The sequence below is a fragment of the Zootermopsis nevadensis genome, unplaced genomic scaffold, assembly GCF_977971745.1.
Source record: "Zootermopsis nevadensis isolate Lab colony 2312 unplaced genomic scaffold, Znev_1.0 Znev_ptg000012l, whole genome shotgun sequence".
Classification (NCBI taxonomy): domain Eukaryota; kingdom Metazoa; phylum Arthropoda; class Insecta; order Blattodea; family Termopsidae; genus Zootermopsis; species Zootermopsis nevadensis.
The window spans coordinates 14,026,893-14,049,942 of record NW_028259144.1 but is presented as its reverse complement, the minus strand read 5'-3'; the positions used below and the strand labels follow the sequence as shown (position 1 = coordinate 14,049,942).

At 43.8% G+C, this 23,050-nt stretch overlaps 2 protein-coding genes across 6 annotated transcripts in view; one reads left to right on the top strand and one right to left on the bottom strand.

Moving 5' to 3' along the window:
- Rab3GAP1 (RAB3 GTPase activating protein subunit 1) overlaps window positions 1-23,050 on the bottom strand; it is an 82,593-nt gene that overhangs the window by 18,707 nt on the left and 40,836 nt on the right. The gene's annotated exons all lie outside the window — the stretch shown is intronic.
- Window positions 5,672-23,050, top strand: part of haf (leucine-rich repeat and fibronectin type-III domain-containing protein hattifattener) — a 45,163-nt gene continuing 27,784 nt past the window's right edge. For both annotated transcript variants that reach the window (XM_022064395.2, XM_022064393.2), the window contains exon 1: window positions 5,672-5,817. In XM_022064395.2, the coding sequence (XP_021920087.1) occupies window positions 5,794-5,817 (24 nt within the window). In that variant the 5' untranslated portion in view covers window positions 5,672-5,793. The remainder of the gene's footprint in view (window positions 5,818-23,050) is intronic.

Here is a 23,050-nt window from a genome sequence, read left to right as displayed (position 1 = left end):
TTGAAGGTGTTTTCCTAGCTGAGATGTAGTAACAAGGAAGCAGTATTGTTTCGTTTGCTAGCCGCCTAAGTTAAAATTCAAAGAGCATAATTCGCTGTTTGCACTTTACCGTTATGCCACTGTGAAGTATAAACACGTGACATAAGTATCAACACATTGCTCTGTCCTATAAGGCAGTACAACTCCAGGAATTCAGATGATTACCGCGTCAGTGTTTTCACTGCTAGGGCCTCCTACTAAATCAGTACAACTCAGTCACGATAATGAGTAAGGGCACTTGGAATGCGTCTTCAGTGCGCAATACCGCTACTTATTCTAGCGGTCATTCCTTGCAGTGATCCACTTACACTAAGTCAGTACTGCTCCTACATTTGAAACACACAAAAGATTGTATTATTAATTCTTGTATATTTTTAAAACACTTTGTCGTTATTTACGTTTTTTCTTCCCAGGCGTCTTAGAACTGCGTATAAAAAATGTTTGCATCCCGGGGGGGGGGGGGGGCACAGCAACAAGCCTGCGTCACGTTCAAATAGTAGGAAATTTCAAACGCCTTTCTAGGGATAGCGCAAACTGGTCGCTTAGAACCGTATTTCGTTTGCAGATAATTTCGATCCGTAAACAAGCATGGCCCATGTTACGAGTCAGTTGTCACCCATGGCATGGCGTTCCTTGGGATCTGGATGGAGAAGGCAGATGTGGGGGAAACTAGAGCCGAAATGGGCTGGCCCAACTTGAGGAATGAAATATTATTGTTATTATTATTATTATTATTATTATTATCATTAGCATCATCATCATTATCTCACACGTTACGTAGGGGGAGGTAACTATCACCTTTATGCTCGGTTCCTTCTTAAAGTTTACCCTGGATTTAAGTTCTTTCCTTTCCTTTGTGAAAATTTAGCCTTGGAGTCCCTACACGGTATCTCACTTATCTGTTCAATACCGACTCCTATTAAAAATTGACCTCTGTTACATGCGCATCAGCTGCTAATATCGCCTGCAGAGATTTGTTGCTTTCAGTAATATTTTATAATAACCATGGTACTTTCCAATTGTTTATATTATTTATATTCGATATATATTTATATATACCACAACTTCGATTTGTGTCGGAATAATCACTACCAAATAGATTACGTAAATTGCACTGATTTCGTCTATTTTTTCGTGTGTATCTTCGTTTTATATATATTTAACTCCTGCGTAGTTTCGGCTGTTAAGTCTGCACGTAAACTGAATTGCTCCGAGAGCGTGGGGACGGCATAGCGCGGCGGTGCGTTCACCCGCTACAGATTAATTAGCCCAAGCCCAAGACACAGCGTGCGGGCGGCGAGAATGCGGGCTGCGTAGTGACCTGCTTAACTCCGACCTACATAAACAATTTTGCATGCGTGTCACACTGCAACCACATTGACCATGGGACCATAGAGCCCGACACTCTTCTTCTTCTTCTTCATACTGCGGTAAACAAACTGTGGCACACGCGCCCAGGACCTCCGGAACCCGCAGAACATCAGCGTTCCAGTTAATGTGTTACTTTCGTCTTAAGAACGCTCCCTTCCGTTCACGGTGCTGCACTGACCCTTGAAACTGAACGGTAACTGTCTCACCTGCTTCAACAACAAATAATTCTTTGTTTGTATTTATGGATTTCGTAAAATTATCATCGCAAACAGCGATTCTTTCATTAAAAGCATTAATTATTTTATGTTTATAACGGTGAAGAGTTATGTTTTCTTCGCGGTACGGACCGACATCTTAAATGATATTTAGATCTGCTTCGCCTTTAACGTCTACAGCGCCCAAATCGGCCCCAGCTAAGCCTTCTTCCTAACAGGAGAACTTGGGTCCTGACTCGAACCACGATGTCCGAGGCTCAGGCTACGGAGAAACCTACCCCCACTTCATCCGACATATGAAGACGGACCGAGCGGCAAGCTGCCCCGACGGGTGGCACGTGTAAGCCCACCTGTCCTGAAGTGTCGGTGGTGAACTTCCAACCACCCCGATCCAGAAAGACTCACCCCCTCCCAAGTCAGCCTGCGTAGAGTTGACACGCCGTCTTCTATCCGCAGCCTCCACCCTCCCAGCGGGGGAGGATCGCCTCCGAGCTGTCCTTTAAACCGTCATCCTTTTCATACTTCAGCAGGGCTGTCAGGCCCACGACAGACAGGGGAAAGTCCAGGCGGCCGGCTTGTTGGAATGCCGATGGTGTTCGCGGCAGGAAGCGGGAATTGGAACAGTTCCTCAGCAAACACGGCGTTGATATTTGCTTCCTTAACGAGACGTACCTTGGGTCGGACCGGGCCCTAATGTTTGCAAACCATGTTTGCCACCGGTCGGCCCGCCCAACTCGAGAGGGAGTCACAGCGATTCTTATATCACATTCCATTAAAATCTACTATCCTCCCAACTAAGCCTAGGTCTCCACTTGGGTCCAAGAAAGAAAGAAAAGACAAAAACTTGTCTGCATTTTTGATCTCATCATTCCACACCCAAAACTAGATGTGTATCCGCTTTAGTTTATGCTGTGCCTTGCGAATTGCTGAGCACACGTCCAAGGCGTCTTACCGAATGTGTACATAGATTCGTAACTTCAGAAGCGGCGTGGGTGTTCCCGATGGAGACAGTGTCTTAAGTTGGTTACCGCTCAGCGTCCACGCGTCGATCTTGTAACGAAGTGCAATCTACATCAGAATTATGGAAACGTATCGGGGGAAACAAGCTGTTACATTATGTGAGTGAAAATAACGGGAAAAGTCTCGGTGTGGCTGAACACAGTCCTGGAGAGCATGCACTCTTATTACAACAGAATTCAGCAGTTTGTGATTTACCTCTCGTCGAGATGGGGCGTTATTACAGGACGATGTCATTTCCGGGTTTCCGTGGGACAGACATTTCATACTCAAGACATCAGGAACAGGCGCAGTTTTAAGGATCTGTGGTTTTATGGCGGCGGCGAGTATGAAGATGGTTGTCTTTTGGAATAATGAGCGATCGCCCTGATGATGGAGACAGGAAGGACCTCTGAAACGTAGGTAAACTTGCACCAGACTACACGGCGGAACAACCCAGAAGACAGCCAGCCTCTATGGCGAAACTGCTTCCATACTAAGCCGACAGCCGTCGATCTCACTGTTAATGAGCGACATTCTTCCGTGGGTGAGCCACTTCGGAAATGCATTTTTTCACGCTGCAAAGGCCGAACAGACCGTAAGTGCAAGTACTCACTTCAACTGCAGGGACTCACAGTAAGATAACATGGAGTGAAGGTGAAGTTCTCCCCACTAAATGGTACCTGCACCTTGTCGTGGTGGTGGGGCTTGAGTATCTCAGCGATCCCAAGAGCTATGCTGGCGGTAGCTTAGCTACTGGTAGGGCCTCCCTAGCCAGATTGGTCGAGGGGGAGAGGTCAGACTAAGACAGGTACCCTGGTCCTCCACTTTCAGGGTTGGTCACAACGCTAACAACCTTGCACCGTAAAAAGGAAGATGTTTCGAAACCTCAATCAAAGCCTCGGATAGAATGGACCTAACAATAGGACCGAATGGAAGAGGAGAATTGAGGAGGCCATGGACCGAACGCGGACCGGAGAGCCATAGAAGAAGAAGAAGAAGAAGAAGAAGAAGAAGAAGAAGAAGAAGAAGGAGGAGGAGGTGAAGTTCTAAGCTCTGGCCGCTTTATCACAGGAGAACTAGCACCCGAAATTCAAGTTGCGTCACCTCTTATGTAACCAAGAAGTTCATTACCGTGTTGACAAAACCCGCCACTTTAGCCCAGTACTCTCACCTATTTTCTTAAGATCATTTTTAATATTATCCTCCCAACGCATCTAGGTATCTCAGCGCGGCAGAATAAACTACGAAACTCCTAACTGCGCAATTCTCTCCAACGTCCTGAGCTTCTTCTTTCTTAGAACACGATATTTCGGAATTCGTATTTAATTCCCGCATTCTCTTACCATAACGGCTTAGCTTAATTATTTTATCAGGCCCTAAATAATTATTTCTGTGCATCAAATTCATATGGCTTAGAAGAGGGACCGTGGATTTATATTGTGAAGATGTCATGAACTTCGTGATTCCATAAAAGGTCAGGTACTTGTTGACCACGTGAATGACAACTGGCTCTTGAATAAGGATTCTGCTCCACGGAATTAGCTTTGTCACCTCTGAACGAACGCTAAAGAATATGAAGTAAATTCTGTTTGACATGACTTAGCAGAAAATCTTCTTTCCGGATCATTGCTAAGTTGCAAGTCAGAGTCCACAGTATCAGTTTAACAAGACGTTCAATAACAGGACGTTCACCGGAAAATAGTATCGTTTCTGAATAACGTACCTTATTTCACGTACAGTTAAGAAAAAATGCTCGGAAAAGATTGAACACGAAGCTACTGCAGTTTAATTTTGCGAGCGTCGCTGAAGACGAACGTTTTCTGATAAGTCTGACATTTGATATCAACATCGTGCAAAGTGAACACACACAGACCGAAATACAGTTTTAGTGTAACGAACCAATCAACTACACGAAGAAGTAAACAGTTGCTCAGCTGGTCAATTAATTCCCTGTATTTTATGAAACCACAAGGGACATTACCGTATTAACAACAGCCAGCTACTGGGCCCTATAATGACCAAATTAATTCAGTCCAAATACTCTCACATTTTTTCTCTAACATTCATTTAATATTATCCTTCCAGAAGTAACGTGTGGAATGCGTAATAGACCGTCCCTCTTACCTACCGGCGATGAATCCTGTTTCCAAAAATGAGCCTCTGGCGACAGACACAATGACACACGAAATGATTTTAAAAGGCCTATCCAGGAGCCCTACTGGTATACTTGTCACCAGGTCAGTAACGTAACATAAAATAGATTCACGTTGAAGCCTCAGAAAAAAAACGGACGCTGGAGAGACAAGAAGTTTGCATTTGAAGGTTAGGAATACGAATAATGATCTGGGATGTTCCTTCGCCACTAAACGTTCACATTAAGTACTGAAATCAAAGAGCCCACAAATACATACTCCCTACGCCTCTACTTGAAACCAGATCCTTGACGTCAAAAAAGTCTGGGTTATATCACATTAACGCAGTAAAAATCTGTTTAAAAAAACAGCCACGGTGGTCAAGCGGTTAGGACGCTGGCCTTGTAATCCTGGGGTCTCGGGTTCGATTCCCGGCGGTGCCCGAATTTATAACTTGTGTTGGGCAAGGCCGTGGAGTTTTCCTCCGGGGGCTTCCCCTGTTTCTCCGTGGCATCCCAACAATTACTCCACTCACACACAGAAGAAGGCAATGGCAAACCACTTCTGGATCATCTGCCAAGAACGTATATGAACAGGTCCCAGTCCGAGAAAAGGATGGAAGGATCCTGTTCATATGGACCTGTCGTCAGACAGAACACTAAAAAAATAAATATAAATAATAGAAAAGTAGTTAAGTGATACAAAAGAAAGTAGCATATAATTCATTGAATTGTACACGTAGCTCAATGAAAGTAAAGTCAATTTCATTAATACGACACTGACAAAAATTCGGTCGGTAGATTAAGGCAAGGTCAGTATTTGTTACAGTATCCGCAGCACGGCGCTGCTAGGTGCGATGACCTCTTCACGTGGTGGTGGTGGTGGTGAAGGCTAAGTTGCAAGCGGTAAGAAAGCCAATCCGGACGTCAGTCGTGCTGGTAACGGATACCTGGCCTGACAGTCCCATGTGTGCTCCTGAGGTGTGCGCGAGTGACTGTAAAATGCTAACGACTCGGTAACCGTACATCGCCTGCACCATGAGGAAGTATCTTTCGGTAAAGGTCAGTGCTCAACACTTCAATTTATCGATAGTTTTATTCAACATTCGTTATGTTTTGTTTTCATATACCTGCATTCTTAAAGGGCATGGATCAATATGCAGTATGTATAGTTTCGTGAGGCGAAATTTTGTGGTGTGCTGCGTGTGAAAAGGTTTGAGGAATACTGAATTAGACGAATTTAGTCCACACCCGTCCCCATTAATTCAAGGCCAATTTTAATAATGTCCTTCCAACTATACCTAGGTCTTCCAAATTAGCTTTTATCTTCATGTTTTTTGTATCTCTCACGCAAGCTCCACCTCACCATCCTGTCTTGCGGTTTGTCGCCTCCCTTCTGCTTGCTAAATAGTTTTCTCCGTTGGCCTATTATGTCCTCTCTTTTAAGTCCAAAGCTCTCCTCAGTAGCCTCTTCTCAGACATCCCCATTCCACGCTGCCGTTTCTTCAGAGTGAAAAACAAAGTTTTACAATAACATAAAGAAATCAAGTCTTCTGCGTTTAAGTGAGTTAGACCATATACACTCTTAACACACGGCGAGATCAATCTGCCCGTCTCCTTCTCGACATCTCTCTCCTGCCTTATTTTATTTGTAGTGTTCTGTCTGACGACAGGTCCATATATTATGAACAGGATCCTTCCAACCTCTTCAGGTTGTCAGGGACCTGCTCATACATATATACATTCTTGGCAGAGATGATCAGAAGTGGTTTGCCATTGCCTTCTTCTGTGTGTGAGTGGAGTAATTGTTGGGATGCCACGGAGAAACCGGGGAAGCCCCCGGAGGAAAACTCCGTGATGCCTAGACCACGGCCTTGCCCAACACAAGTTATAAATTTGAGCACCACAGGGAATTGAACCCGGGACCCCAGGCTTACAATCCTAGTGTTCTGACCGCTAGACCACCGTGGCGGTCTCTCCTGCCTACAAAACTGTAATGTAACAGTTGTTACGTTCACGTATGTTCAGCACAGGCAACTTGGTGCTAGAATATCACTCAAACGTCCAGGCTTCAATGCCAGGGCAGTCATTATGAGACACTGTCGTGGCACTGTGGCCGTTGGTTCAGTCAATTCTCCAATCCATGTCATCACTTTGTGATGTGCGTTAGGCCGGACCAGCCAGCACGTTATCACAGCCTCGGTTCTCAGCTGCATATTAATATCTGACACACCACTTGGTTGAACTCTGTAAACAATTCAACTTAAGTGTTTAGATCACTTCAATTTCTTTCAGTCTCTTGTATTTCTGACGTCGCGGAACGTTAATAAGCATTTAAATGTTAATCCTTGCTTATTTCTCTCAGGCCCCATATCTCTGAATAGCCTGCATTGTTCTGTGTTCCCTTTAAAATGTTGTAAACTCGCAGAACCCTTGTGTCTCTGATGTCAAAAGTCCAGCATTACTCAATTCTTATTTGCGTAACAGATTCCCTGCACGTACCTACGCGTTTACAGTAGACCCACATACGCACGGTAACGGCATATCCCTTTCCTGCAAACAGTTTCATCAACACATAACGTTCCTTCAAAAAATTAAGGAAAAAGTTTACGACAACGAATTCTCTGAATACGATTTCATCCCCTGTCAAAAGATTAAAATGATCCGTAGTTTTATAAGTTCATTCTGAACAGGTACAGGACTTATCAATGAAGAACAATTCGCTAATAATGGTGTACGTAACTGAGCACCACGCCACAGAGTGGTGACATTTCTTAACACCGGCACTATTTTATATGGGCGAGCTTCACGCCCCAGCCGCTTTACCATCGAGGATACCCACTGGGTAGAAGGCTGGGGTGGCCCTTGATCCGGTCTCGGTGTAGTGGTGAAGACAGAAACCCTTTTCTGCTAGGAATCGAACGCCGGTTGTCCAGACCGCAGTTTTGTCAGCATATTAAAAAAAATTCGGTTTCGTAAAATGCACGGAGATCTTTCGACTATCAGTTTCTCAAGGAGGACTCGACTCTACGGATTTATCGAATTTAATTGGTGGTCGCGCAAGCATACACAGCTCCAGAGAGTCGAAGTGATGAAACACAAATTTTTGTGGTGGCCAACAAGTCTTAATACGTACTTGGGAGGAACACGGTTCAGATTACTGCAGCAGCGACCATCAACAGAGACAGAGGACATCGGGGGGAGGGGGGGCACGACTAAAACAATTCGTCTCATTCCAACATTGACGGAGGTCGACAGTGCGTTGTCCACAGTCTGCTACACTTCTTCGAAAAGCGTGTGATGTCAGTGCCGCGGAAGTAGCATGCGAGATCCTGATGGGAAGTTTCACTCTGATTCTCACGGTGTAGGACGACTAATAATGGTACTTATACCAGTTAAATGTTCGTCCGTTCGCATGCTGAGTCCAGGTGCAATAACCGGCTACGTATTTCCCGTAGGAACACATGCATGCTGTACAAACACGGGAGGGATCATTTTCGTGGATGGATTACAGACTTTATTCTTCGTGTGATTAGTCCTTCTGTCCGGTTATGTAGTAAAGGAACGCTGACACCGCTGTCGGAGTTGAGTAATGCGGAAGCACGCAGTTACGCATTCAACCTCTGGCTCATGACAGGCTAGGCTGCAGTCTGCAGTCGCAAAGTGGACTTGACCTATAATTCTTTGCGTCTTTTTCGAAACAAGCAGCTGGGCAGTGCCGTGCCTTAAACAAGGTTCCCTTTAAGCTGCGCGCGCATGCAGCTACACAGCTAAAACTCTGAAAATTGGAGGGAACACAGATCCTAAACCGACGTAAATCTTTACCAATGGTTCCATGGTAAAGCGACGTAAACGAGGACTGTCACAAAGCGGGCCTGATCGTAGATGGATACAGCTGGCAACAGAATACAACGGTTTTATTACGAGATACCACCAGCGAACGTGGTGTATTCTGCGGTCTACTACTACACAGTCGAACTCCAATGGAGTGCAGCACCTTTTGGCCACAAATATCCGTGTTAAAGTGATGCTTGGGTTTATTTTTATCTATGAATGTATTAAAGTTTCATATGGTGTGTGAAATACTTTAGTTATGATCTTCAGAGTATAAGAAAAGGCAAAATTGTGGCTCATATATATGTATTAATCAACTTTTGTAATACTCCCTTTCAATAGACGAGTCAGTCCTGTTACCGCTTTAACAGTTGTAATCGCCCACAAATTATGTAGTTTGCAGTCTGTGCTGTAGCGAGAATTTGCTGCTGTGTCAACCCTTTCTACCTCTGATGCATCAAATGCGTTCAGTGAATTGACACTTCAAAGCTACCAACCGAACGTCGCAATATCGTGGTCCCGGGTTCGATTTTCAAGATTCACATTGTTTGTCCTAACTTGTAGCCACTATGCGGATAGTTCCAAGCAAAAGTCTAGGACGAACACTGATATCGTTGAAGTGGTCGTAACTCTGAAGACAGGCACTGACTGCAGTAGTCCAGTTGTCTCCTCTCCAGTAGGAACCGCCAGGATAAGGCGGCCAGAAAGATCTTTGTGTTCTCCTTGCGGAAGGAAAGATTTAAATATCATTTAGATGAGCTTCGGCTACAGACAGTTGAGGTACTATCTCATATTTTGCCAGGTTCCAAAACAGAATCCAACATGGTAGCTCTCAAAATCTACGCAGGAATGCTTCGCATTACAAGGAAATGTCCAGTGACAATGATAAATGTGAACAGAAGGAAGGCCAATCTTCAGACGCAGGTAAATTTTAAATTAGACTTTTAACAAGGGTTATGATTCGAATTGCACTAAGATCCATCATGACAAAATGAAGAAAAAATTTCCTGTAAATGTAAATACTAAAGGATCTCTCATTTGGTGAGCAGACCCATATTTTGCGACTGTGGAACAAATGTGACCCAAAGTCACGCTCCGCTGCGCACCGAACGACTTGGTCAAGCCAAGACCTACAAACCTCCGTCAAAATGGCGTACAGTGTGGGTGTGGCAACTTCCTCTTCGAGTTAGTTGCGCTTGCCGGATTTCTTCACAAATTAACTTTCATCTGAACTTTATCCCTGGAGCTGTGCATACGAAGTTGAAGGTCGTTAGCATGTGTTATATACAAATAATATACGCAGATACTATCAGTGTCTCACGACTCGGGACCTGACAGACACGACTTAACGCGACACGAAAGGCATTCTCCGTGTTTACACACGCGGTATTACTTGGCACTGGCCCACAGTGCCAATGCTCACGTAGAAGAGATCGACGGAAAATGATAGCACACGTGGAGAGATAATTCAGCGCTTCCTTTTATCATCTGATGTGAGATTAGCGCGTTTACGATGTGGAGGAAGCGCTTGCGCCTACGCTGCCAGTGTCTTATCGTTCCTTTGGTTCGCAAACTACAGTGCAGGAACCGCGTAAAAGTCAGTGAATCGAAATTTCACCGACTGTGTCGAAATTAAAAGGGAAAAATGTTTTTAGTATTTCTGTAAAAGCTCCTCCTTGCCCTTTCCAGCTTCCCTTCCCCTCTCACAATGGCGTTGCCCAAGCTCTTAGTTATTTTGCGTCCACTGCAATTGACACTTTTGCAGCAGAGACCAAACGTTCGACAAGTAAACGCGAAGACGAGAAATAAAAAAAATATTTACAAAGTCTGAAGGGAATTGGAGGGGGGTATGGACGTAAAAGGGGGAACAACACTCAGATGAGTCTGAATAAAGCGGAGCATGATATGGTCTGGCTTTCGTGAACACAGCAAAAACTTCTAGGTTTCATTTCTTAACTAGCTGAGCAACTACTAGTTTCTCAAGGACTCTGCTCCATGGAGTGCGTTAGTAGGTCAGTCAGCCATGCTGAAAATCAGACATGCGAGGAGGACTGTCCTGTCACCAATTGCCGGCATCGAATGCGAACGTTGAACGGAAACTTGATTGCTAAATGAGACAGGTTCTGAGGTGTAAAGTTGCGAAAGCGCGGGAAGGATTTGCTAACCGTGCCTTTTGTGTTTAATCAACTACTTCGTCCTTTTTTATACTTTCCTTCCTTCTAACAAGCCGTAACTCTTTTAACTGTGACATAACTGTAACAAAAGATTCCATGTTCCCACGACGAAAGCGCCCATTAAATTGTTTTCAAATAATGAGTAGATCTACTTCTCTGGACATAGAAAAATATAGTGATTCAGAAACAGTGGTTTCTATATTCAAAGTTTTGAAACTTCAGGAACCTTGAGACATGTGTGAAATACGCAAGGGTACCATTGAATTTACGCACGAAAACCCCTTTGGTAGAGACGTTTATACTGTGATTACAGACGAGAAGTTTAATCTGAAATTTCTGGCAATGTCGGCATATATAGTCGGTGCAGTAGTTTTTGGCCGGTGGAATTTTCAAGCGGAAGGCTAGGAGCGAGTCTCTTGTGCGATAGTATAATGCTGACTGTGCTGAGGAGCGAGTCTCGGACTGAACGCCCAAACAGAAGAAATGCACTGACCGTGCCACCTCAGGTACACAGAGTAGGCCCGTCCGCCAGCTTCTCCACCGGCCAAAAACCACTGCGCCGACTATACGACATATTTACTCCTGTAAATTGCAGAGTTCACAAACTGAAAAGTAAGAGAGGACGTGCGTACTTGGCATTTATATTCCAGTTTTATGCCGACAGCAGCATAAATTAAAACAAGCAATGCACTACGGCTTGGACTACAAATACAGATGATCAAAAAGGCACGCAACCCATATTAAAATACTTATTGGTGGTTGCAATTCAATATAGTTTGGGGATGAATTTCCCGATTCTCCTGTGGGAAAAAAAACAAAACCTGACAGTATCTCGTCTGAAGACCCGTTTCTGCGACAAAGGGAGTGTGCAGGACAAAAACCTTTCCGGTCGACATTCGGTGTTTATTGACGATAGTTTGGACCGAACTTTGTAGTCGAGCGGTTACCACTCCTGCTTCGTATTGGGGAGGTCCCGGATTAAAATATCGGACCGAAGACAGGTTACCCTGAGAGGTTGCGTGGTTTTGCTCAGTCCCTCCAGGAAAATTCCGGGATAGTACCTTAACTTAAGCCAAGACCGCTTCCTTCCACATGCTTTCCGATTCATTATTCACTACCATTCTCTCAATCGAAGCTATTCGCCTGAGCTAATAAAAAAGCGTCAAAAGTAAATAAATAAATATGGACACATTCGTCAAATTTTGCTGCTCTCTTCACGAAAGTAAGAAGGAAAGCTTTCTTTTCAGAGAGTTTAATCCTATGGAAGTGTTATTATTATTATTCAGTGTTCTGTCTGACGACAGGTCCATTGCTCTGCCCAAAAAGAGCTCTCCAGTTTTCCCTATTCTCAGCTTCTCGTTTTAATTCCTGGAACGTCATCTTATTTCCTTCTTTAAGATCGTCGGTTAGCTGTATCAATCTTCTTCCCAGTCCTCGCTTTCCTTCAACCTGGCCTTCGATGATATCACTCAGTAACCCATTCCTTCTCATAATATGTCCCAGCCAGTTAGCTTTCCTTCGTGTAATCGCCTGCAGAATGCTTCTTTGCTCGTTGACTCTCCTCAATACTTCTTCGTTGGTCACTGGATCCGTCCACCTGATCTTCTCTATTCTTCTCCAACACCACATTTCAAAACTCTCCAGGTATTTCTGTTCCTTCTTCCTGAGTGTCCAAGTCTCTGCTCCATACGTAACACTTCACTAGTTTCTTCTTCATCTCCAAGCCCAACTTGCTAGTGAGAAGTATCCTCTTCTTGACGAAAGCTGCCTTGGCCATGGCTATCCTTGCTTTTACCTCCTTGGTGCATAGAGCGTCCGTCGTCCCAAGTACTTGAAATGCTCCACATTCTCCACCTGTTGGTTTACTTCAGAGGATCATAGAAGTGTACGTAAGGAAAATGGAACATATGTCAGGAATGGGTTGCGTAACTTTAAGATCACTCCAGCGATTTGTATCCTTAGTTGGGACTAGAAGTTGATTTTGCAGGAACAAAATCAGGTGACAGGCTCTATCACTGTCAAAGTTAATCAACTGCACATTTGCAGCAGAAACACGAAACCTTTGCAGATTGTGGCCGTTAGTCCGAAAAAGAGACGGTGTATTTAATGTACCAAGTTCAAAAGCATACGAAATTAATATTTTTTTTTCGATTTTGTGACGCATCTCCGTGTTTAATTCGCGACAGTAGGCAGTCGTATTACCTCAGATTCTTATAACCATTGCTTCTGCTGCATTCAGACCGGAATTGGCCTCGCAGAATCTTGAAGCGGTGCCAACGGGATTGGGGGGGGAGTTACAGCTGTGACAACGCGACACGTGGATATGTAGGTCCATATTTCCATTGTCGTTAAGGTTCGGTGCACTGCGCCAGAAATGATAACTAAACAGCAGCTTCCGAGTTACGCATTTCTTTTATGACACAAGGTCGAGAAGATTCACTTTCACGACCTTCGGGACATTCAGTTCAAGTAACCATGCATTTTACGGACTTGTAACGTCCTTCAATACTATGACTTTATGAAAGTGTTTAATAAACACGAAACATTTTACAATTACAAGAGGAAATGTCTCTTTTTTTACGTTTCTTTTGTTCTATTTTGTAATTAGCATTCAGTCTTACGTCATATGGCCCCTTCACTTCCGGTAGTAGTTGTAAGTACAACTAAACCACCATGAAATGCAGAGGCCCAGTGATGCCGACTGTTTTACTTATAATCAACAGAGAAGTTCTTGTCCTTCCATCTTGACGAAACACCAAACTACAACGCAATTTTAATAGCCCAGCAGCCAATAAAAATATCCGTTAGTAAATGAATGAAACAAACAAAGAATCTGAACAAAATAACACGGCATGATCCTAACTAGCCAGTTAAACGATACTGAATGTTGTTTGGGCTCTTGACAGCCCTTAACCTAATCAAGAAACTCCTTTGGCTATGGAAGCCTCATCATAGTCACTAGGCTCTATCCTGAGCCACAAAATGCAATTCATATATCCATAACTTATATCCCTGTGATAACATTAATATTTCCTCCCAGTTATACCCACGCCTCGAATGAATGTTTGTAACTAAAGTACGCTACCAGTAGGTCCCATTTCGTAGAAAATTCTTCACCGACAGTTGTGGCCCCAGATATTTTCACCATTTATCGGGATTTCATACCAACTTCAGTAAAGGGTTTGCAAGTTTCGGCCATGAAAAAGGTGAGGGGTAGGAGAGAGAAAGTTAAATAGATTCACGAGTACCATCATCTTGGATTCCTTCCGCGCTGTAATATTGGCTCCATATACTAGAAACGACGTCATACGCATGCGTCTTCTTGCCAACCAATTGTCCAACAAGTCTCAATAAGAGAGGAAGTAAGCACTCCAATTATGTCCCTCGTTCATCTTAACTTATGCCCATTTGCTTCAGAAAAAGAAGTACAGTAGAAAGAAGATTTCTGTCTTCTGGGTTGTTGGGCCGAAGAAGTCTGGTCGATGTTAACCAACGTTTCGGAGGTCATACTTCCACCATCATCAGGGCGATGAATATGAAGATTTCTGTCTTCTGGGTTGTTGCGCTGTGTAGTCTGGTCGATGTTAACCAACGTTTCAGAGGTCATACTGCCTCCATCATCAGGGCGATGAGTATGAAGATTTCTGTCTTCTGGGTTGTTGCGCTGTGTAGTCTGGTTGATGTTAACCAACGTTTCAGAGGTCATACTGCCTCCATCATCAGGGCGATGAGTATGAAGATTTCTGTCTTCTGGGTTGTTGCGCTGTGTAGTCTGGTTGATGTTAACCAACGTTTCGGAGGTCATACTGCCTCCATCATCAGGGCGATGAGTATGAAGATTTCTGTCTTCTAGGTTGTTGCGCTGTGTAGTCTGGTTGATGTTTACCAACGTTTCAGAGGTCATACTGCCTCCATCATCAGGGCGATGAATATGAAGATTTCTGTCTTCTAGGTTGTTGCGCTGTGTAGTCTGGTCGATGTTTACCAACGTTTCAGAGGTCATACTGCCTCCATCATCAGGGCGATGAGTATGAAGATTTCTGTCTTCTGGGTTGTTGCGCTGTGTAGTCTGGTTGATGTTTACCAACGTTTCAGAGGTCATACTGCCTCCATCATCAGGGCGATGAATATGAAGATTTCTGTCTTCTAGGTTGTTGCGCTGTGTAGTCTGGTTGATGTTAACCAACGTTTCAGAGGTCATACTGCCTCCATCATCAGGGCGATGAAGATTTCTGTCTTCTAGGTTGTTGCGCTGTGTAGTCTGGTCGATGTTTACCAACGTTTCAGAGGTCATACTGCCTCCATCATCAGGGCGATGAATATGAAGATTTCTGTCTTCTAGGTTGTTGCGCTGTGTAGTCTGGTCGATGTTTACCAACGTTTCAGAGGTCATACTGCCTCCGTCATCAGGGCGATGAATTCATGCAAGAACCCAGAAGACAGAAATCATCATACTCACCGCTGTGAAAACCTCAAATCTTACAAGTACAGTAGAGTCCCAATCATGCAACCTAAACGAGACCGAAGAACGGTCGAATAATCGAAAATTTCGAATAATTTTGAAGACTAATGAAAAAGACGAGGACTTTACGGTATTATAAAAAGAATAAAGTACAATACGGCATCAAATGAAAAAATCGCACAAACAAATACTGTATTTAATATAACGTAGATTTGTAAATGAAAGAACTTTTATTAAGAAATTAGTAATGGGTATTTGCTTCTGAGTCTCCTTCCTCTTCGCTGTGGCAAGGTCACGCCCGCGCCTCGACAGAATTCAATCCGTAACTATGACTCACGGCACGTCCGTCGAATAAGGCGAGGTCGGATAATCGGGGCAATACTGCATTGCCAGTGGAACCAATTAGAACACAGGCAGGTCATAACTCTAAAAAAAGGCGTCCTAAGTTCGATTCTCGGTGAGGGCGGTTCCTGTAGCTCAGAAATTAAGAACAACAGAAGAACGGTGCCACGACCAAGGTGTTACAGGAGCAAAAGCCATAACCCCAATAAACTATCCTGGGTTCGATTCCCAGTGAAGATGGTTTCCGTAGTCTGGAGATGACTCACAACAGAAGAATGGAACCAAGATCACAGCTACTTGTTTCCAAGAGAAAATTACATATACAGCGTGTTTCAAAAGTAGCTTTACAACTTGAGGGCGAGATATTGGTGAACTGACGGGAGAAACATATAATTTCAGAATATAGAACTGTAGTCAAACACTTCAAGTTTTATGTCCATCGGATTTTTATGGTTCAATGTGACTTCCATTTGTTATGCAGCAGTCGTCCCATCTGTAGTCAATATCTTGCCACACGCGGTGTAGCATCTCCGGTGTCACTTCAGCAACTGCGGCGGTAATTCGAGTTCGGAGTTCGACCACATTTGCAGGTAAGGGTGGCACGTACACTCGATCTTTAACAAATCCCCACAAGAAAAAATCTAAAGGTGTTAGATCCGGGGAACGAGGTGGTCATGCTACTGGTGCGGCCCGACCTGGGAAACGGTTGTTGAGGTACTCGCGCACTTGTCCGAGGTAATGAGGGGGTGCACCGTCTTCCTGGAAGTGAATGCGTCCTTCCTGGTCATCATCGTCAAGTTGAGGAATGAGGAACTGTTGGAGCATGTCCAGATACACAATGTCGGTAATGGTCTTCTCCATGAAAAAGAAGGGGCCGGTACACTTTATCTTTGCTGAGGGCGCAAAACACATTAACTTTCGGACTGTGACGAACATGTTCCAGGAAGGCACGTGAATTTTCACTACCCCAAATCCTGCAGTTGTGGGTGTTTACCTTACCAGTGACATGGTACGTGCTTTCGTCACTGAAAATTACAGAGTCCAGAAATCCTTCGTCGTCTTCAACCCGCCGCAACATTTCCGTGGCGGTTTTCGGTACTACAGTTTATGTGCATGAAACTTGATGTGTTTGGCTAAATTTGTGCATTTAAAAATATTGCGCACGTCCTTTAAATAAATTTAATTCTCCTGCGAAGTTGTAAAGCTACTTTTGAAACACGGTGTATATACTAGCAGATGGCCTGCAGTGTTACTGAGGGGAAATTCGACAGAAGCTTAGATTTCTTATCAATCTTTATTACCCGAAAGCTTATCATGGGTCTGATGACTCGATACCTGTCGTTCAATGTCACAGAAAGCATCATTATTCCTAAACCCAACATCTTCACCAAGACTCGAACCCAGGACAATTTTTTGGGGTTGTGAAGAACGTTTTCATTTATTCTGCACATGCTCAGGCAGACTCTGCCATCTTGATCCATCTTCCCTTCTCCTCCCAATACAACGCAGTTATTTCGTGTCCACTGTAGTTGCTGATATAATCACTACCGCTCACTTAACATGTGAAATGCACTGGCTACATTAATTAACTGGGTGGACGCATTTCTTGTAAACTGCAGATGTATCAGAGCGGTATATGAATAAGAAAACAGACCATTTAAGTCGAGCATTCTCCCAAACAAAGAGGGCAACAGATCTCTACTAGCTGTATTGGAGCAGATTCCTTCTTGAAGTAAATTCAAAGAATAACAGCGGCTAACCGCCAAGTGTAACTAACTTTCAGTTCAGGACATGCGTTTTGGTATAAAGTTTGACCAGAACAAACTACCATGTGGTACCGGGTAAGCGACTCGATAAGAATATCACAACGCGATACGAACATAAAATCTGAAGTTTCATGACGACTAAATGCAACGAAGTCTTCTTGGGCGACAGTCGGGTCAATAAAGAGTAAACATCCGACGACCCAGAAATGTTCGCTGATCGCCCAAAAAGAAACAACTGATTTTCCATCAAAGCTCCCATAATGCCCTCTGAGACTCGTAAACCACCTGCAAGTATCAAATGTATACGAGCAGAATTAGACAAAATGATGCATGGAGAACTGGAAAAAAAACCTCAGCCTGCTATTAACTGACACCCCAGTATTTTTCTAGAGGAACTGAGGAAAACGCGTATGACTGGTTTTCTCAACCAGATACGTGCATAACTCAAGTCCGCTTGAGTTAACCTGCCCGGTTCCGAATGACTCGTAATATCTTCATCCTAATGTCTTTATAACAACCATCACGTCTCCCGTTTTAATCCACACATTGCAGCCGAAGTCGCAACGGCTCGCCGCTTTGCTGTCTCCAAACGGCACTTCTGCCGTTATCGGCCATCGCTTTATTTCATTCCTCTAGGAGCCACAACTTGCATAATTTCTTCCCTCCACAGCCTCTTTCTTCGTCCTCTCGGCCGATTTCCGTGTTCGGTCCACTTATACAGAGTGATTCTTAATTACATAAAACAAACTAATCTAACCCCAAAAGATCGCCACTCTCTGCCTGGAACCAATAAACAATGGCGCTGAAGCAAGAATGGTGGTATATTTATACTTTTTATTTTACCATGCATTCTTATTAATTAATGTATTAAATACCCATGCGGTGTGTAGTTATGACCCTGATGGTATAATTAAAGGCAAAATTGTGGCGTAAATATCTATTTATCAACTCCTGTAACACTCGTAGTGCCATCTCTCTTTTTTAACACAACACATACCAATTTTTGTGTATAAAATTTGCCACGCTCACCTGCTGACCACCACGCACTTCCGTTTGTTTCTTATCAACTTTATCAGTCGCTGTGCATTTCTCGCATTCAGTTGTCCTATTCAAATAACTAACGCCTCCTGAGTTTTGCACCCTTCGGCCATTTCACACTTTAACGTGTATCGTCCCCCCATTTATTTTTTCGCTTAGAAAATCTCCAACACAGCGTTACTCATAAATAACAGAAACAGCTTGCACTAAGTCATTGTTCTCTGTAACCATTATGTCTCATCTTGTTACCAACATTTAACACTGCCCTTTCCCCACGCCAGGCAAATGCAACCCTTTTAACAGAAGAATTACTCCGAGTACTGGAAGACGTATATGGTTCACGCGTGATGGAGAACCTCGGCCAACTCATTTTACCCACGACGTAAACAGTTTTTGATCTCTCACTGCCCAAATCGATGGTTACGACCAAACGGACAGATTCTATGGCCGTCGCGATCGCCCAATCTCACACCTACCGGCGTCTACCTGTGCGGCATGCTGATGAGTATGGTTTACGATCGACATGAAATGTATCATCATACAGTCCTTGAAGGACCTTCCCCGCCTCAAATATCGGAGGTTTCGTAATCTCTCTAAGACATTTGGTAGAACTCTTGGATGAGCGATCAGCCCGTCACAAGGCCTCTGTCTACACAGAACAGCACAATACAGATGACTTGAGCGGGATTCCAACCCACAATCCCAGTGTCCGAGTGGTCAAGGCCCACGCCCCAGACCGCTCGCCAGTGACGAGCTCAGTGTGGGACTACAACATTATATGCCGTTATGTAAACAGTGATTATAATAATAATATGCCCCAGTTTTCTAAAGTATAAACAGTCCTACGTTCATAAGCCTGTAATTCTGAGTCGAGAGGAGTCTTTGTTTCATGGTGAATAACAGACTACAGCTCACACTGTGCGTGGTCGGTTACAGAATGTTGTAAACTACTGTTATAAAACAAATAGTTGTATGATGCTTAAAATAAAAAACAATATTCTTTGACGCAATTGTTATCTGATAAACGAGAGGGGAAACGCGTAAGTTTCCAGAATTTCCAAATGTGTCTCGGAGATTTCGCATCTTCATCCGTCTAGATGCAAATATGATTTTAACACAGCTTATGCCCTACGCTGCAGAAAAGCAACGATTATACTAATGGCAATACGCGGTAGTAAGTAAACGTCTCTTGTAACTCAATAAATATTATATCGAGAAATGTTCCTAATAAAAGTTGAAGATCAAAATCAGATTACGATCCTGTAGTATCGATCTCATATGTAAGGAATTTTGTTTAAAGTAGCAGCTATACTTGAGCCTAATTAAGTTTGTTTTACAAGTTTTCGTTTCGAACGTACTTTGTGGGTCCTTGAGAACTGGGTGCTGAAGAGAAAATTTGGACCTAACAGGGGGGACGCTTGTAGGAGACTCCACATAACTGCATAATCAGCAGCAACACGTGCAATTAAATTATTATAATTATTATTATTATAAACTCAAGTCATATCTAATGCGCAGGGTATACAACACGCAAGAGAAGTGAACAGAATTCTGGCTGGAAAGCCTGAAGGGAAGCAAACATCTTGGAATATTAGGGCGTGGATGGGACAGGACACATCTGGCTCTGGCTGGGGAGGAACCAATGTGAATGCGGAAATGTAGGTCCGCGTTTCACGAGAGGTGAGAAATTTCTTACGTGGGCTCTACTCCACAGATTTAGTTACAATACAGCGAGAGGTGAAGTCGGCGTTGTCACCGTGACAATGTTACCATGAAGACGCAGGTAAACGACAGCGCAGTGGAGCGGTTCAATAACGGTTCATAACTTATTTCGCTTGGCAACAATACCGTTGCAATGTACAGTGCTTCAACCCTTCAAAAGAACCAGTACGATATTCTATTAATTTAATAATTAAATTACCTAATAACAATCTCAAATATGAAAAAAGTTTCCGTTTAGAAGTTCAAATAAGTTAGCCAGCTTCAAAAGTGAGATAGGCCAGTCTTCAGACTTCTGATAACCAACGCATAAGGAAGGGTCACTGTGAACAAGTGCATGAATGTAAAGGCCTACTGACCAAGCAGGTTGGAACAGTGTCTCTGAAAACCTGCGGCAGGCACAAGACATTTTGATTATACCAGTATTATATTAGCCTCTATCCACTGACGTGAAAATGGGAGTAGAGCCACCTACCGAAACGACGTTTATATCAAATACAGGATACAGCAGACAAAGGACAACGTCCACGGTAATTCTGGCACAATGATACAACCATTATCACGAAACTGAAGAACCAATATGCATGTATTCCGAGTAATTTCGCGAGGCAGCAACCGATTTTGCCCACATCCTCAGGATTTACCACTTTCAGTATTATATCGTATCTCTGGCGCTATGCAAAAAGAAAACCTCAAATCCTACAATCATTAATTAATTAACTAAAATATATTTGATTAAAGAAAACTCCACACAGTGTGAAAGAACCGCGTAGCGAAAACTTATACGCCGGTTCTCAGAATACCACTTTAAGACGTAATTTCAACTGCAGAAGCTATAAAAATCCAATGTAATGGAAAGACCTTAATTGACTTAACAAGAAAAAATTTCACATCAAAAGGAAATAACAGAAGTGCAGTATCCGCCGCCAGTTTTATGGAAAAACACTCCAGTCTGTTGTACACATAAATGCACTAATTTGATGTTATAAGGATAATTCCCAATTGCATGAAGAATGCTACACTACTTCGCTATATACTTTAAATGCGATTGTGATAAAGTTAACCTGCAGCAGATGTATTTATCCTCGGTCGATTAGCAGAATGATGGAAGAATAATACGCTGGAAAGGAAGTGGTCGTAATCTAATTTAAGATACTGTCCCGGTAAATGTCTGGAGAGACAGAAATCTTCATACTCACCGCCCTGATGACGGAGGCAGTATGACCTCTGAAACGTTGGTAAACATCGACCAGACTACACAGCGCAACAACCCAGAAGACAGAAATCTTCATACTAAGAATCGCCCTGATGACGGAGGCAGTATGACCTCTGAAACGTTGGTAAACAACCACCAGACTACACAGCGCAACAACCCAGAAGACAGAAATCTTCATACTCATCGCCCTGATGACGGAGGCAGTATGACCTCTGAAACGTTGGTTAACATCGACTAGACTACACAGCGCAACAACCCAGAAGACAGAAATCTTCATACTCATCGCCCTGATGACGGAGGCAGTATGACCTCTGAAACGTTGGTTAACATCTACCATACTCCACGGCGCAACAACCCAGAGGACAGAAATCTTCATACTCATCGCCCTGATGACAGAGGCAGTATGACCTCTGAAACGTTGGTTAACATCGACCAGACTACACAGCGCAACAACCCAGAAGACAGAAATCTTCATACTCATCGCCCTGATGACGGAGGCAGTATGACCTCTGAAACGTTGGTTAACATCTACCATACTCCACGGCGCAACAACCCAGAAGACAGAAATCTTCATACTCATCGCCCTGATGACGGAGGCAGTATGACCTCTGAAACGTTGGTTAACATCTACCATACTCCACGGCGCAACAACCCAGAAGACAGAAATCTTCATACTCACCGCCCTGATGACGGAGGCAGTAGGACCTCTGAAACGTTGGTAAACATCGACCAGACTACACAGCGCAACAACCCAGAAGACAGAAATCTTCATACTAAGAATCGCCCTGATGACGGAGGCAGTATGACCTCTGAAACGTTGGTAAACAACCACCAGACTACACAGCGCAACAACCCAGAAGACAGAAATCTTCATACTCATCGCCCTGATGACGGAGGCAGTATGACCTCTGAAACGTTGGTTAACATCTACCATACTCCACGGCGCAACAACCCAGAAGACAGAAATCTTCATACTCATCGCCCTGATGACGGAGGCAGTATGACCTCTGAAGCGTTGGTTAACATCTACCATACTCCACGGCGCAACAACCCAGAAGACAGAAATCTTCATACTCATCGCCCTGATGACGGAGGCAGTATGACCTCTGAAACGTTGGTTAATATCTACCATACTCCACGGCGCAACAACCCAGAAGACAGAAATCTTCATACTCATCGCCCTGATGACAGAGGCAGTATGACCTCTGAAACGTTGGTAAACATCGAGCAGACTACACAGCGCAACAACCCAGAAGACAGAAATCTTCATACTAACAATCGCCCTGATGATGGAGGCAGTATGACCTCTGAAACGTCGGCAAACATCGACCAGACTACACAGCGCAACACCCAGAAGACAGAAATCTTCATACTCATCGCCCTGATGACAGAGGCAGTATGACCTCTGAAACGTTGGTAAACATCGAGCAGACTACACAGCGCAACAACCCAGAAGACAGAAATCTTCATACTAACAATCGCCCTGATGATGGAGGCAGTATGACCTCTGAAACGTTGGTTAACATCGACCAGACTACACAGCGCAACAACCCAGAAGACAGAAATCTTCATACTCATCGCCCTGATGACGGAGGCAGTATGACCTCTGAAACGTTGGTTAACATCTACCATACTCCACGGCGCAACAACCCAGAAGACAGAAATCTTCATACTCATCGCCCTGATGACGGAGGCAGTATGACCTCTGAAACGTTGGTTAACATCTACCATACTCCACGGCGCA